We start from the raw sequence: 15,530 nt of genomic DNA, 5'->3' as shown, positions 1-15,530 counted from the left end.
TCTTACAGGCCTGAGTCACATTTCAAAATTGGAATTTTTCATATTGCTAGTGGAAGAACTATTTTTATAGTATTGTGAAACTATTAAAGAATAGGTAATGTTATACAGATGCTCCTTGACTTACAGTGGGCTATGTTCCAGTAAGCCCATCATAAAGTTGAAGAATCATAATTTGAAACATTGTAAGTTAGGGACCATCTATAGTTAAAAACTGTTACACTAGAGTATAGGTGAACTCAGGATGTGCACAATTAGGAATTTTAAAATATAAATATAGTTACTATGTTACAGTTCAGTTGGTATTTCAGTAACTACAAGGAATTGGGGCAACTACAAAGTTACAGGAAACCTTCCTAATAGACCACTCCCAGTTCTGACACCAATTGGAAGTTCAAGGGGTTCCCAAAACTACCCCTTAGTTTTCATAATTTGCAAGACTCACAGAACTCACTGAATGCTGTTACACTTAACAGTTGTATTTGATTACATGGAATACCGATTTTATTACATGGAGATCGATTTAAATCAGCCAAAGGAAGAAGTATTAATATATAGGGTAGAGTTCAAAAATACCATATGTGAAGCTTCATCATTCTTTCTTGATGGAATTAGGACAGCCTAGCATACACATATGATAGTGCTTACCGAGTATTGCCAACCAGGGAAGCCCACCTAAGCCTTTGGTTTTTATAGGTTTTTGGGGTGGCCTCAATTACTTACTGCCTGACTGTCTTTATTCTCCAGCCCTTCCCAAATGTTGGGCTGATAGCTTTAGTTTCCATTCCTTTCCAGAGGCAAAACATAGTATGACCCAAATGAATTACATGTATCATAAATTACATTGGTAGATTGTCTAGTAGCCAAAGACACTCCTAGCATTCGTGCTATTCCAAGAGCCTAGAGATCATCTTCCAGTAGCTGAGGATAAAAACCAGACCTCTCTTTGGGCAAGATTAGGTCTTCACTATATAGACAATTCTCTGGCCTTTAGGCAAACTTTCCTATCATATTTGGGCATCTTCATTTAGTGTAGTGTTCATATGGCAGATACAGCAATAGTATCAGTTTGAATATATCTGGCATTTGGAAGAGCCAGTGCAGGGTAATTGAACAAAATTTCTGGTCTATCCTATAAAGCCATTATATACATTCTCATATTTTTGTACTAATTTAATTACTTGTTTCCTCCTTTTATCTATCACTATTTGTACTTGTACAGAACTATTTAGCATAGAAGTTACTTGATAGGTAACTAAATGTAGTTATTCCTCAGGCTAGCCATTTTATTAGATCCTGAGGAGCCTTTAACTGAATCTACCAGTGAGTATTTCTCAGATCAGATGCTATTGATTGTACTATAGTTTTAGGTTTTTCTTTTAGTTATATATTATTTATATACATACGAGTGAGTATTTGTTAAAGAGAATAAGTGTAAAGACATGTTAATATGTAACAGGATAATGAGAAATATAAAATAATTCTATAAATTTACTCAAGATGATTGTTTTTTTAACTTAGAAAACCTTGTTTTGAAATAAGTTTAGAGTCACAGGAAATTGCAAAGGTAGTACAGAAAGGTCCCATGTACCTTTCACCCAGTTTCCCCCAACTATACTATCTCTCCTACTCATTATAGGACTTCTTCCTTCTGTCACAGCGGGCAGTGGTTTAATCTGCATTTTTTTGCCCCTTTACTCCCCACTTTTCTTTTTCCCATATGCTGAATTGGAATGTTTATTTTCGTAATTACACATAATTTGAATTTCATAGTAGTCTTTCTTTGAATTACATTTTAAATGTGGTTTGTGGGTTGTTTCACTTATTCTCCTTGTTGATTGTATCTGGATGGTTTTTGGAAAGATGCATAGAAAGATTAGGATTTGTATAGCCACCATTATTTTACAGTACCTGGAATTATATAATAATTAGTGAAACTAATCATTTATTCCCATAATTCTTAAATAATAGCTTCACTATCCACTGGAAAAGATTAGTTTGAGAAAAGTTTACTGACAGAATTTTTTGAATAACTGTTTTCTCAAATGTAAGATGAACCCCAAATTAATGTTCCATAAAGAATTCTAATTTCTGACTGATAGAAAGGCCGTTTGTGACATAATTTTACCAGGGTGGACTTTGTTTTCTTTATTACTGATGTAATATTTCTTTGACAAAATTAAGAGACAATTTTAAAAAGCAGTTTCATTTTAATATAATGCAGTATGCTGTTTTTATATGACTATATAAAAAAGGAGTAGGAAAAGGAGGAAATAAAAATTTTGTTTTAGAAGAATCCACTACTCTAACTTATATAAATTATAAAAAGGAACCAAATGGGAGATAGTACCGTGATGTTGCTGGGAAGAGAAATGCCTGTCTTAAATTAGTGGTTGTCACGGACCAATCCCTATGCAGTAGTTTGATTAGTGGTGCCTGGGTTGGGGCCAAGGTACATGCAATTAAAATAACCCTCTATAGTTGAATTCAGTGTCCAGCCAGAGTTGAAACTATGTAGATTAATGTCGTATTCACATTTCAGTCTTATGGGGGTAATATTTATAATAATCATGCTTTTGGTACTGATGTTCTAGTGAAGGGTAAAAAAAAAAAAAAAAAAAATCGCCCGTAGAATGTTGCCCTTTCAATATAATCATTGTTTTAGAATGCTTTTTTTTTTTTTTTTTTGGAGACAGGGTCTGGCTCTGTCACCCAGGCTGGAGTGTAGTGGCATCATCACGGCTCACTACAGCTTTGACCTCCTGGGCTCAGGCGATCCTCTGACCTCAGCCTCTTGGGTAGCCGGGACCACTAGCGCAGGCGTGGACCACCATTCTTGGCTAATGTTTGTATTTTTTATAGAGATGAGGTTGCTCAGGCTGGTCACAAACTCCTGCACTCCTTGCCTCCCAAAGTTCTGGGATTATAGGCGTGAGCCATTATGCCCAGCATAGAATGCTTTTTAAATTTTCAAAACTATTATTTTAAAACTAAAATCATAAAACTTTTAAGCCAAATCTTATTTGCTTTTGTTTAGGGACAAGGAAAATTATTCATTTTAGAAACTTTAATTACTGAACATGTTTTGATTAATATTTGAATTGTGGGAAAACTTGAATAATGTTTTTACAGTAATAATGTAGATATTTTATCTCTTCCAAACATTTATTTCTCAGTTTTCATGAATTATCAAAGTTGAAAATAATGTTTTACCTGAACTTTCCTTTCACTCCTTTTATTGCCAATTCTTGGTATCTGGTTGTCTGGCTGCCACATTATTTGCAAGATGTCGCTGACTCGGAGTGGTTTTGAATGCTAGATGTTATTTTGTGGCTTCTTTCAGAAAATGGAATTTGTTGGGCTACTGTTCCACTTACCAACTGCTGTGTAACACATTATGTTCTCCAGAAGCAGACACTGAGACAGAATGTGTCATGCAGGGTATGTATTAGGGGTTAACACCTGTAGAAGCAAATTGGAGAAAGCAGGTTTGGGTAGAGGGAGAAGTTAGATGACACTGAGGTCAAAGCTTCAGTCAGCCCCACTAGGAGTTCTGAAGCATCTGTGGCCACCTGAGTTGTTGCTAGTTTGGTAGAAATGGCATGGTTTTCTTATTTCCTTATTAGTCATTTGATGCATATGAAGTTCTCCAAGAAACACAGGCAGTTTTGTAAAGAGGCTTTCTGTAACTCGGAAGGAGCCTGGCGGAGGGGAGCTATCTGTTGACATCTGGGGCAAAACCCATCATTGAAGGAGAAGATAACACATCTCTGTCCACCATACACCCTGAAACGCTATAGTGACTAATATAAAACAAGTTTTTTTTTTGTTTTTTTTTTGGCTCATGAGTCTGAAATTTGTGCAGGACTAGGCAGCACCTAATTGTATCTTCTCTATGCAGCATGAGTTGCATTAGCTCACCTGCTGTAGGGGGAATCACTGTCAAGATGGCTCACACACATAGCTAGCCAGTTGGTGCTGCCCGTCAATTGGGAGTTCAGCCAGAGCTGTGGGCATGGGGTTTTTGTTCTTCCCACATGGGCTGCTTGACTTTCTTAACAACATGATAAATATGTTCCAAGAGCAGGTGTCTCTAGAGAACAAAGCAGAATTGCATGACATTTTAATGACCTAGCCTTGGACGTCATAGCCAGACTAAGTTCTGTCATACTGTATTGATTGAGACAGTCACAAGAGTCCATCCAGGTTCAAGGTGAAGGGACAATCTTCTTGATGGGTGAGTGGCAAGGTTCTAGATGAAAATGTGGAGTGAGAGATATTATTTAGGCCATGTTTGAAAAATATAGTTTTCTATATTCATAAAACTTAAAAGTTCAGGGTGCCTTAGAAATAGAGTTGGCTGCCTCTTTTAGAAAATTCAAATTAATAGTGGTCCAAATCAATGAGGAGGGGTAGTGACTGAATGAGGTCCTTCTGGACTAAGAGCCCCACAGAAGCAACTAAAAATCTGAGCGTAGCACAAAGACCATTATCCTAAAGGCACTAAAGAGTGAACAGAAGCGGGGAGAACCTGATTGGGAATACATCCTCAAAGAAGATGAGGTATATGAAGTGACATCTCATGTTTTGCAGCTCTGAGCCTAGGGCTGGGTGAAAATGGCATGGTGTGCATTGTGGCATGGGCATAAGTAGAATAACTCTGGTCTCTATGGCCTGTGAAAGCTGAATTTGGGGAAACTATGTTAGAGAGGGTATCCAAAATCTGTCTGCTGACAGCTCTCATGACCCCTGAGTGATAGCTTCACTCAGAGCTGCTCAGCTAAAGACAAAAGATAAGAAACTTCTTCCCAAGAAACAGTTTGCAGTTTAAATGTATTTGATCAGCTGATTAAAAAAAGAAAAAAATGCTAACTGGAGAAAAAGAATCCAGAGTTTCAGAAATTTTACATTTATTATGTACAGGAAACATTCAGAATCACCCAATATGCAAAGAAAAAGGAATATGTAACTCCTTTTCAAGAGAAAAGAGTATCCCTGAAATGACCGAGATGTAGAAATTATTAATAGCAGACTAGGATTTTTAAGTGGCTATTAGAACTATTCTCAATAAAAGAAGATAAAATGCATTCACAGTATATGAAAAGATAGGAAATCTCAGCAGAGAACTAGAAACAAATCAAAAAATCAAATGGAAATTCTACAAATGAAAAATACGAAATCTGAAATGAAAATTTTCACTGGAAAAACTTAACAGCCTAGTGGAGATGACAAAGTAAAGACTTGAAGTTAAATAAGCCAGAAGTTATTGAAGGTAAAGAACAGTGAAGAAAAGAGTAAAATAATAGTAGTCCAAGGACCTGTTAGAAAATATCACAAGGTTTTATGTACATGTACTTTGAGATTAAGAAGGAGAGGAAAGAGAATGGGCCAGAAAAAATACCTGAAGAAATAATGGCCTCAAATTTGATGAAAGATATAATTTTATGTGTTTGAGATGCTCAAGTAACATCAGTGAAGATAAATATGAAAAAGGCCATGTCAAGGTTCATTATAGTGAAACTATTGAAATCCAAAGACAGCAAATTTTGGAAGCAGCAAGGAAAAAATAACAAATTACATTTGGGTGAACTACAATTCCATTAAGAGATGAATTCTCATTAGAAAATAAGGAAGCTAAAAGAGAGGCTTAACCAAGAATTCTATATATCCAGTGAAAATATCCTTCAAAAATAAATGTGAAATGACATTTGAAGGTAAAAGAAGAACAAAAGAGGCCAGGCGTGATGGCTCATGCTTATAAAGCTGAGCACTTGAGGTCAGGAGTTTGAGACCAGCCTGACTAACATGATGAAACCCTGCCTCTACTAAAATACAAAATTTGCCAGGCTTAGTGGCAGGCACCTGTATTCGCAGCTACTCAGGAGGCTGAGGCAGGAGCATTGCTTGAACCCAGGAGGTGGGGGTTGCAGTGAGCCAAGATCATGCCACTGCACTTGAGCCTGGGTGACAGAGTGAGACTCTGTCTCAAAAAACAGAAAGGAAAAAAAAAAAAGAATTTATGCCAGAAGACCTGTACAGTAAGACATGCTAAAGGAAGTTATTTAGGCTGCAAGGAAATGATACTACATGAAAACAGTATCATCTGCAGAAAGGAATCCAAGGCACTTAAAATTGTAAATGTCTAGATACCTACTGGACTATAAATTTTTATTCTTATTTCTTCACAAACCATATGACTGCTTAAAGCAAAAATTATAACATTGTTTTGAACTCGTCAGAGATTAGAGGTCATAGGGCAACTAACTAACCTGAAATCTAAGAAATGACAGGCACCTCCGAGGAAAAGATCATTGAGGTACAAAGGAGAGCAGAGAGCTGCATATTAAAGGGCGGCATTAGGGGAATGGAAATTATGCTTTTGGGAAAAGAGGAACCAGGAAAGGAAACTGAGAAGCATTAGTTTCAGTTGGGAGAAAAAAATAGAGAAGAAAGTGGCATAGTTGGGAGAATAACCAGCAGTGTCAGATGTTGTGGAGAAGTCATTACAGGATTCAAACTAAAAAGATGCTACTGGATTTGGCAGTGAAAAGGTCATTTGTCATCTTAAAGAGTATTTTCTGCATAATGAATAGGAAAAAGGAACGCCAAAAAAAACTTTTGGATAACTTCTTTTCAGCATTCAAATTCCTTTTAAGAATTGATCATACATTTCAGTGGTAATGTAAGGACAAGGACTTGCATTTTCTTGGAGCAGGTATAATCATGATAGATAACTTTATGCTTATGACCTTCATTATTTAAAAAGATTTTACCAAATATGGAATGCAAAACATTTTCTAGGAGGCCTCTAGTGTTTATTCTTATGTAATATTGTAAGATGCCAAAACCTTAGCTCGGTGATCAAATTATTTGTACAGAGAATAGGTGTATGTTTACCTACTTTTCTTTGATCCTACTTCTTCAAAATGTTAGAACCTTTTGGGTTTGTGGGTACTGTCAATTAAGCATAACCTTTCTATTCAGGTGACACTTGAGAGCTTTTTCTGTTCCTCCTCTCTTGAGCCCCCCTCCCCCAAGTTTGAATGAAGTATCTATGCGTGTTATACTACCTATTGAGAGCATCCTTATGAAGTAATTAAGAGCATTCTTTACTCAGTTGATAGGTGTTGGTCAGCAGAGGCATTGAGACACCCCCACTCCTGCCCCTAGTGAGCACTAATGGGAATTGGAATGTGTGGCTTCTCTTTGTTCACACTTTAGAGTACAAAAAGAACCAGGGTGGTCCTTGTGTAAGTTTGGCCTAGTTCACATCATGCTTTGTATCCCTTCTCCCCAAACATTTTTCTTATGACTACTATAAATTTAGATTTAAATGAAGATAATAGGTAAGTCTGAAGGAAAAAGAAAACCACAGAAGGCCAAGCTGTAGTCTTGGTCGAATGTTTTCTTTTGCTCGAGATGATAAAGTATGTGAATTTATGTAAGTTTTATGCCTTATGTTTGCCTGGTAATTTAGTGAAATATTCTGCCCAGCTAGATGGAAAAGCCATTTTCTCTTCTACCCTATGAATCCTTTAAATTCTGCCTCATACCAGCATTATATGTTCTATTGCCTCATCCCCAAAACAAAAATAAAACTTAAATATTTTCAAGCACAACAGATGACTAGGGAGAATAAATAGCCCACCCTCCTGAGGTCTCATTATTTCGAAGGTTAGGAGAGTTTCTGTCTGCCCAAATAGTGACCATTTTAAGAACAGAGAGACTTCTTTTTCAGCCGTGGAATAAAATGAGTAAGGATGTGGAGTGAGTCAGTAGGCTACATACTTTATTAAATGTATAATTGTACTCATTGTTGAATAAACAGAGACCAGTTAATATTGTCATTTTAACATCATGGTGCTTATCTGTGATATTGATAACCGTTAACTGTTTGGACTAAAATATATTGCTGACTGCAGATGATCTTAGTGGTTTAGTGAAAACATTTTCATATTCTTTGATTAAATGATTCAGACATTTACACATGTATTTTTGGTTTTTAATTAATTTTAATCAAACAATACTTAATACAGTAAAGAAAAAACTAATATTAAAAAGGTTATATTGAAAAATAGTCTCTCCAGCATACCTCTTATGCCTGTTCCCTAGTGGCAGCTATATTCAATTCTGTTTTTTTAAAACTTATTTAGCCCCGTATCTCTAATGTCCCGATGTGTTGATGTTTCTAGGTTTGTGAATTTTGGACAGTTTGTAAAGACTTCTGTTGACTGCCTTCTATGCTAGTGGAGGATTTAGCTGTCTGTATTCCTCTTTCTACTTTTCCTTCCTACATTCTCTCACTCTAATTTTATCACTGTTTTTGCTCTTCTTGGTAGATAATGGTTGCATTTTTGAGACTTTGTAAATATTGTTTATTGCTGAGCCAAGAAATGTACTATATTTTTTTCCTTTCTTATTTAACTGTTTTTCCTATAATTAATGATAGGCTCAAATTTTTTTCAGTTGTTTGTCAATACTCTTAAAATTTCCTTTTATGTGTACCAAATGCCTAACAGTACATTTTCAAGTATTCCAGTACATCAAATCATGTGTCAAGTCAATTTAGTTCCTTTCTCCCAACTGGTAGGCAGTTATAATTCAGCTTCCTTGGCTCCACATTATTTATCATACGTATGTTCTCCATCTTTGAAAATTGTGTTGACACCCATCATCTTCTATTGTCTTTTCTTACATTCACTTGTGGGTTTCTACCTTTTAATTCTTGTATTGTCATTTTACTGTGGTTCTGGAGGGAACAGAGATAAACATGTTTACTCCCAATAATATTTTTGGGGTTATGAGGGAATAAGAAGAAGGATTTCTGTTTTCTACTTTCATGTACTCCTGTAGTGCATAGTGTTGCAGTTAATTCAGTGCTGTTGCATGCTGTAAATGTTTAATTAATGCTTATTGCATGTTTTACTTCGTCAGTTGTTACATTCTTATCCCAACCCTCACTCTACCCCCAACATGCTTATGGGATCCTGAAATTTAATTTCCTAAAACCTGTCTTTCTCTCAGCTGCTAATATATAGCATAAAATTATTTATATAAGAAGACTATGTATTGATTTGGAAGAAAATGTAAAGTGATAAGAGTAATGTTGGGCCCTTTGCATTTTAGTGATTTATTGAGAGTTTACTGAAAGTTTTGAAACTGGGATCTGGTTTCCAGAGTCTGAATTTTAAAAAATTTAGTTAGGGGGTGTGTGTGTTTGCGCACGCGCATGAACACGAGCGCTTGAAAAGAGATGGGGGTCTTGCTCTGTCACGTAGGCTGGAGTGCAGTGGCATGATCATGGCTCACAACAGCTTCGAACTCATGGGCTCAAGTGATCCTTCCACCTTAGCCTCCTAAGTAGCCTCCTGAATAGCTGGGACCACAGGCATACACTACCACGCCTAAGTTTAATTTTTTTTTTTTTTAATAGAGACAGAGTCTCACTATGTTGCCTATAGATTAGATGTGTAAGTTCTCTGTGGAAAATAATTCATAACTGAAGAATATAAAAGAAGACTTACAGGTTTAGTGTACACAGAGATAGGAAGTGTCATATTGCAAAGATGTCAGTTCTCTTCAGATTAATCTATAAAATCATGATTCCCATAAAAATTTCAATATGTATTATAGAACATATTAACCTAATTCCAGCATTGATCTAGAAGAGTAATGGCAATTAAAAAATATGCTCTACTGATACGAAGCTCATTATTTTATAATTAAGACACTGTGGTATTGGTGCAGGTAGAGGCATATTGATAGGGTGGCCATTCATCTTGGCTTGTGTGGAAGAGTTCCAATTTATGCCTGTTATCCTGGCAATTATTAATAGGCCCCCTTTCACTCTAAAGATTGTCAACTGAAAAAAAATATAGAGAGTAATAAGTAGTATTTTTGCTCTTCTTGAGAGTCCTGAAACAAACCCACTAAAGTTATGACCTCTGTGGTATTAGATAATAGTGGTGAAAAGGTATCATTCAGTAAATAGTGCTGGGGTAGAAAGAAATGTAACTGCCCTTTATCTCACACTACACACAAACATTAATCTCAGGTAGATTTAAAAACTTGAAAAGTAAAACTTTAAAACTTACACAAGAGAAAATTAGGACACTATCCTTATGATGTCTGGGAATACAGAAATCATAGTATAAATTATAAGACTACATTAGTATTTAATATATATTTTTTTACAAATAAGAAGGACATTAAAAACAATGGAAAAACAAGCCCACATGCAGGGAGAAGAGATTTGTAACACATAATAAAGAACTAAGTTTGAGTAAATAGAATCCCTGAAGATTAAACAAAAAACAGTGTGCACACAGTTTTTAAAATGGCAAGGGATATTAACAGGCATTTTATAGAAGAAGAATCTAAGATGACCAATGATACCAATGATAATATGAAAAAGGTTCTCAACTGTACTCGTAATCATGCTAGCAAAGTTGAATATGTCTATATCTTTCATCTCAGAAATTTCACTTCTACATCTGTAGTCTGGAGAAGCATTCACATACGAGTACTAGAAGACAATTATTAAAATATTCATCTCAGCATTCTGTGTTTTAACAAAATTGGGAAGCAATCAAAATTCCATTATCAGGAGAACTGATAAATTTTGACATGTATATAATTAAAATTAAAATTAATGAATCAAAACTATGTACCAAAATAGATAAGTTTATATATATATATATATATTTTTTTTTTTTTTTCTTTTGGAGACAGTTTCTCATTCCATCACCCAGGCTGGAGTGTAGTGACACAATCATGGTTCACTGCAGCCTTGACCTCCCAGGCTCAGGTGATCTTCCCACTTCAACCTCCCAAATAGCTGGGACCTCAAGCATGTGCCATCCTGCCTGGCTAATTTTTCATTTTTATTTTTTATAGAGAAGGGGTCTCACTGTGTTGCACAGGCTGTTCTTAAACTCCTGGTCTCAAGTACTCCTCCCTCCTCGGCCTCATTTGGCCTCCCAAAGTGCTGGGATTATAGGCATGAACTATCACACCTGGCTGATGAAGCATAATATTTGAATAAAACCCAGCTGCAAAAGGCAGTACACAGTTTGGTGTGATTTATGAAGTTTAAAGACATTTAAAGCGTACATAGTTTTGTGATGTATATAAGCTTAATAGTATAAAATACGCATGGATACAGTAAACACCACATTTAGGATAGTGGCTGTGTCTGGGTAGTGGAGGGAGAGGATGAGATCAGGAATGGTAATAGAATACTTATGTTTGTCAGTACTATCTGTGGTATCTTGTTAACTTTTAGTATTTTCTATTTTATTTATATAGTAGTATGAATAGAGTATATTCACATTAATATGCTTTATGTATATGTATATATTTTATACTTACTGCCTATAAAATAAGCAAAGATATTATTGATGCATATAAATCCGTCTTTGCAGTTCCTTTAATCTCCTTTACAATCTAAGAAATACTATACCAGTAGAAGTAATTTGTAGTGACTGTATAGCTTAATTTTTAAGATAAATAATAAAATATTTTTTCCTCATCTAAAAATGGTCTTAGTAATTGCTAGGCTTCCTTCCAGAACTAAACTGTACTCCTTTGATGTTTCCCCTACAGCAGAAGATCTTTTTTGACAGGTTAGGATAAAGTCAGATGTTGAGGATTATAAAGCTAATTCCCTATACAGATTGTTGTTTTCAATCTGCCTGTTTAGCAACCATCTGTCATCTACAATAGGTGTTTGAAAACTTTTCCTATAAACAGCCAGAGAGTAAATATATTAGGCTTTGTAGACCGTGTGGTCTGTGTCACAACTACTCACTTTGCCATTGTAGTGTGAAAGCAGATATAGGCAATACCTAAATGAATGGGCACAGCTGTGTTTCAATAAAACTTTATTTACAAAAACAGGCAGCAAGCTAGATTTGGCCGTGGGCCATAATTTACTAACTTGTGTATACAACACACTCAGAGAAATTGCTTCAGTAATCAAAGTAATACTGTTACAATATTTTACCCATATTATGGGTGGTAAAACTGAGGCATAGATGGTAAAACTGAGGCATAGAGATCTTAAATGGCATTATTCAGGTTAAATTGAAGTAGCCCTCCCATATTCCTGTGATTTACGTGGCGGTATAATTTTTTAAAAATACGTATAGGTTCTCCAAAGATTCTTTTTCTTCCTCTAAAAGTAGAGTGAGTTGGGTGGGTATAATCTCTTAGTTATTCACAATTACAACCTTTAGTATGATTAGAAACTTAATATTGTTAAGTCCCTGAGAATCTTCTTTACAGAACCATTTTATATATGATAATTTTTTAAAGGTTTGCATTCACATGCAAAAACAAATACAAAAGCTGGTATATGATATAGTTTAGATTTGAATATCTTACATACCATTGACTTAATGTCCAAAGACAGTGAAAACTTTAAATAATATAGACAATCTATTAGGCAGTTGTTTTAGTTCTTCTGTAAAATCAACTTTATGAAGTAATTTCTTTGTGTTGTCATGACCTGCAGTAATTGAGACTTTATCTATCTGCAGTTATCTTAGGGTCTAGAAAGTATATTTTTCCCTGTCCAGTTTCATGGTCTAGAGGATAGTATTTTTTATGGTTATCAGGTAATGATGACTCTTCTGTATGCAGAAAGTAGGTCTACCATAGTGACATTAAAATAAATCAAAAGGAAAGATAGTAAGATTAATTTAACCAGAATGAAAATTACCACACTACTTTTTATCTCTAGAAGAATACTGAAATTACATGTGTTTGAGAAAGTTTTAATATGAATCAGAACCAGGATTTTACTTAATAAAGTAATTAAATAGATGTTCTTAGAATATTACTTTTAAAATAAGTTGAGATTTTTTTCGACAAAAAGAATATCTTACCAAGCAATGAATTGTTTATTTTTCCACTAAAAATTGAATGTATTTATTTTTTCAGAGACATTAAACCTGACAATATACTGATGGATATGAATGGACATATTCGGTTAGCAGATTTTGGTTCTTGTCTGAAGCTGATGGAAGATGGAACGGTAAATAAAGATAAATACTAAATTATTTTATTCACAGACATTTCCCTTGCTATTTGTCTTTTATATCTGTTTTAGAAACCATCTATTTATACTGTCTACCCGTCCATCCATCCATTTGTGTATCTATGCTCCACCTCCTTCCACAAAGGAATTTGGGCATACTTATAATGGGGTTTGTCTAAAAAGTCACAAGTCATTTCAGCTGCTTGTATCAAAGATCTTAAGACTGATAAAATATACCCTTTATGAGACCCTTGTTTGCTCCTTCTTTAGCTGGTGACTTCTGTTGTATTTCAGATATTTCGAAGTTCACCAGGGGGTAAAAGAAGTAAGTCTGACATAGACAAAGAAAATGGAACTTTGTCCTCACTTTTACTTTTTTTTGTTCTTTCTTTCCTAATTGCCTCGTTATTCTCAGGGACAGTGTTCAACAAATGAATCCTTTTTTCAGAGAGTTTACAAGTTGATTTAGTTTCATGTTCCCATTTGCTTAACTTTTGCTAAGCTTAAACTCCTTGGTTTTTTTTTTGTTGTTGTTTGTTTACTTAATAGCTGGGCATGGTGGTGGGCGCCTGTAGTCCCAGCTACTCAGGAGTCTGAGGTGGGAGGATCTCCGGAGTGCGGGAGGCAGAGGTTGCAGTGAGCCAAGATTGCACCAATGGACTCCAGCCTGGGCAACAGTGAAGTCCTGTCCCCCACTCCCTCACCCCCAGAACCACCCCCCACAAAAAAAAAAGCTGGGCATGGTGGCTCATGCTTATAATCCCTTGGGAGGCTAAGGCAAGAGGATCACTTGAGCCCAGGAGTTCGAGACCAGCTTAAGCAATATAGTGAGACTCTGTCTCTATTTTAAAGAAAAAAAAAAAGTTTATATGCCACAGCTTTATTCTGTTATTTTTTTAACTTCATTTTTTTTTCTGGCCGTATAGGAGAGATCCAAAAAATATCGGTTTAATTGACAGAAACTTTTTGGAGAACAGTTTAGTATAATACATTCCAAAAGCCATGAAAATGTCGCATTAGACCAGTAATTTTAACTTTGGAAAAATTTTATTCTTTTTGTTTTTTTAGACGAAGTCTCACTCTGTTGCCTAGGCTGGAGTGCAGTGTCGTGATCTTGGCTCACTGCAACCTCCGCCTCCTGAGTTCAAGTGATTCTTCTGCCTCAACCTCCCAAGTAGCTGGGATTACAGGCAAGCGCACCATGCCTGGCTAATTTTTGTATTTTTTGTAGAGATGGGGTTTCACCATGTTGGCCAGGCTGGTCTCAGACTCCTGACCTCAGGTGATCCACCCACCTCGGCCTCCCAAAGTGCTGGGATTACAGGTATGAGCCACTGTGCCTGACCGACTTTGGAAAATTTGTCCTACAGTGATAAGTTTGTTAAAAAGAGTTATGTGACTTCTGCCTCTGGCCATGATGGAAGGATTAAATTGGTACCAAATTAGCACCCCCACTATAAGGAACTGTAAAACTGGGTCCAGCAGTGAACAACAGGCAGCATATGCTATTATCCCTGACATAAATGAACTCATGAGGTATTCCTCACAATTGTGCAAAGACTGGGACAGTTCCTGACTCTGATGCAGAAAGCTAGAGTGAAAGCAGAGCTGGACTACCTGCAACACCTGGAATATTCAAGGCTTGGCATTGGAGAGGAAGGAATTGTGCAGAGACAGGGCATAAAGTACCTCATGAAGGTTGGGCTGTGCATTGTACTACAAGACCATATGAGGCTTGACAATAGCAGATGATAGCATTTGAAAACAGACCAGAATACTAATCATCAAGCAGATCTCCCAGGTGAGAAACAGTGCTAGGGGAAATTGAATTTTCAGCCCTGGAGAACCAGCTAACAACCTTTGTATCACCTAAGACCTACTCTAACCCTGACTTAACAACCTAAGTCCAAGCCCTGATAAGATCAGCAGAGTTTGGAAGTCTTCCTTCCAAGTAGAGGGTCTTACGACAAATCTTAGATTTTTGTATGAACCTACAATCACAGAGTGTATCTGTAAGCCAACTCATGGTCAAGGAGATCAGTCAGTAATTTTTTTATGTGCTTACATAATAATTGTTTTTCTTCATAAGAAGGTAACAAACTCAATACTCTCTATAACATCTTATTCACAATGATCAGGATTCAAAAAAAAAAAAAAATCACTGAACCAAACAAAAATGGAGATGTGAATAGTGATGCAGAGTCAGATAAAAGCAGTCAGTAGAGACCTGGCTGGCACACATGTTGGACTTAGCAGACAGAGACTTAAAGAAGTGATCATAGGTGAGGCGCAGTGGCTCACACCTGTAATCCCAGCACTTTGAGAGGCCAAGGTGGGTGGATCACCTGAGGTCAGGAGTTTGAGACCGCCTGTACAACACAGTGAAAGCCTGTCTATACTAAAAATACAGAATTAGCCGGCCATGTCAGATGGGGTTAAAGTGCTGAAAACTAAAGATAAAGACATTTAAAAGCAGCCAGAAGGAAAGGCGTAT

At 36.2% G+C, this 15,530-nt stretch overlaps 1 protein-coding gene across 1 annotated transcript in view; it reads left to right on the top strand.

Moving 5' to 3' along the window:
- CDC42BPA (CDC42 binding protein kinase alpha (DMPK-like)) overlaps positions 1 to 15,530 on the top strand; it is a 314,354-nt gene that overhangs the window by 130,588 nt on the left and 168,236 nt on the right. The window contains exon 6 of the mRNA XM_011948976.1: positions 12,940 to 13,033. Within this exon, the coding sequence (XP_011804366.1) occupies positions 12,940 to 13,033 (94 nt within the window). The remainder of the gene's footprint in view (positions 1 to 12,939; positions 13,034 to 15,530) is intronic.

The sequence above is a fragment of the Colobus angolensis genome, unplaced genomic scaffold (genome assembly GCF_000951035.1).
Source record: "Colobus angolensis palliatus isolate OR3802 unplaced genomic scaffold, Cang.pa_1.0 Scaffold288, whole genome shotgun sequence".
Lineage (NCBI taxonomy): Eukaryota > Metazoa > Chordata > Mammalia > Primates > Cercopithecidae > Colobus > Colobus angolensis.
This window is presented reverse-complemented; position numbering and strand designations above follow the sequence as displayed.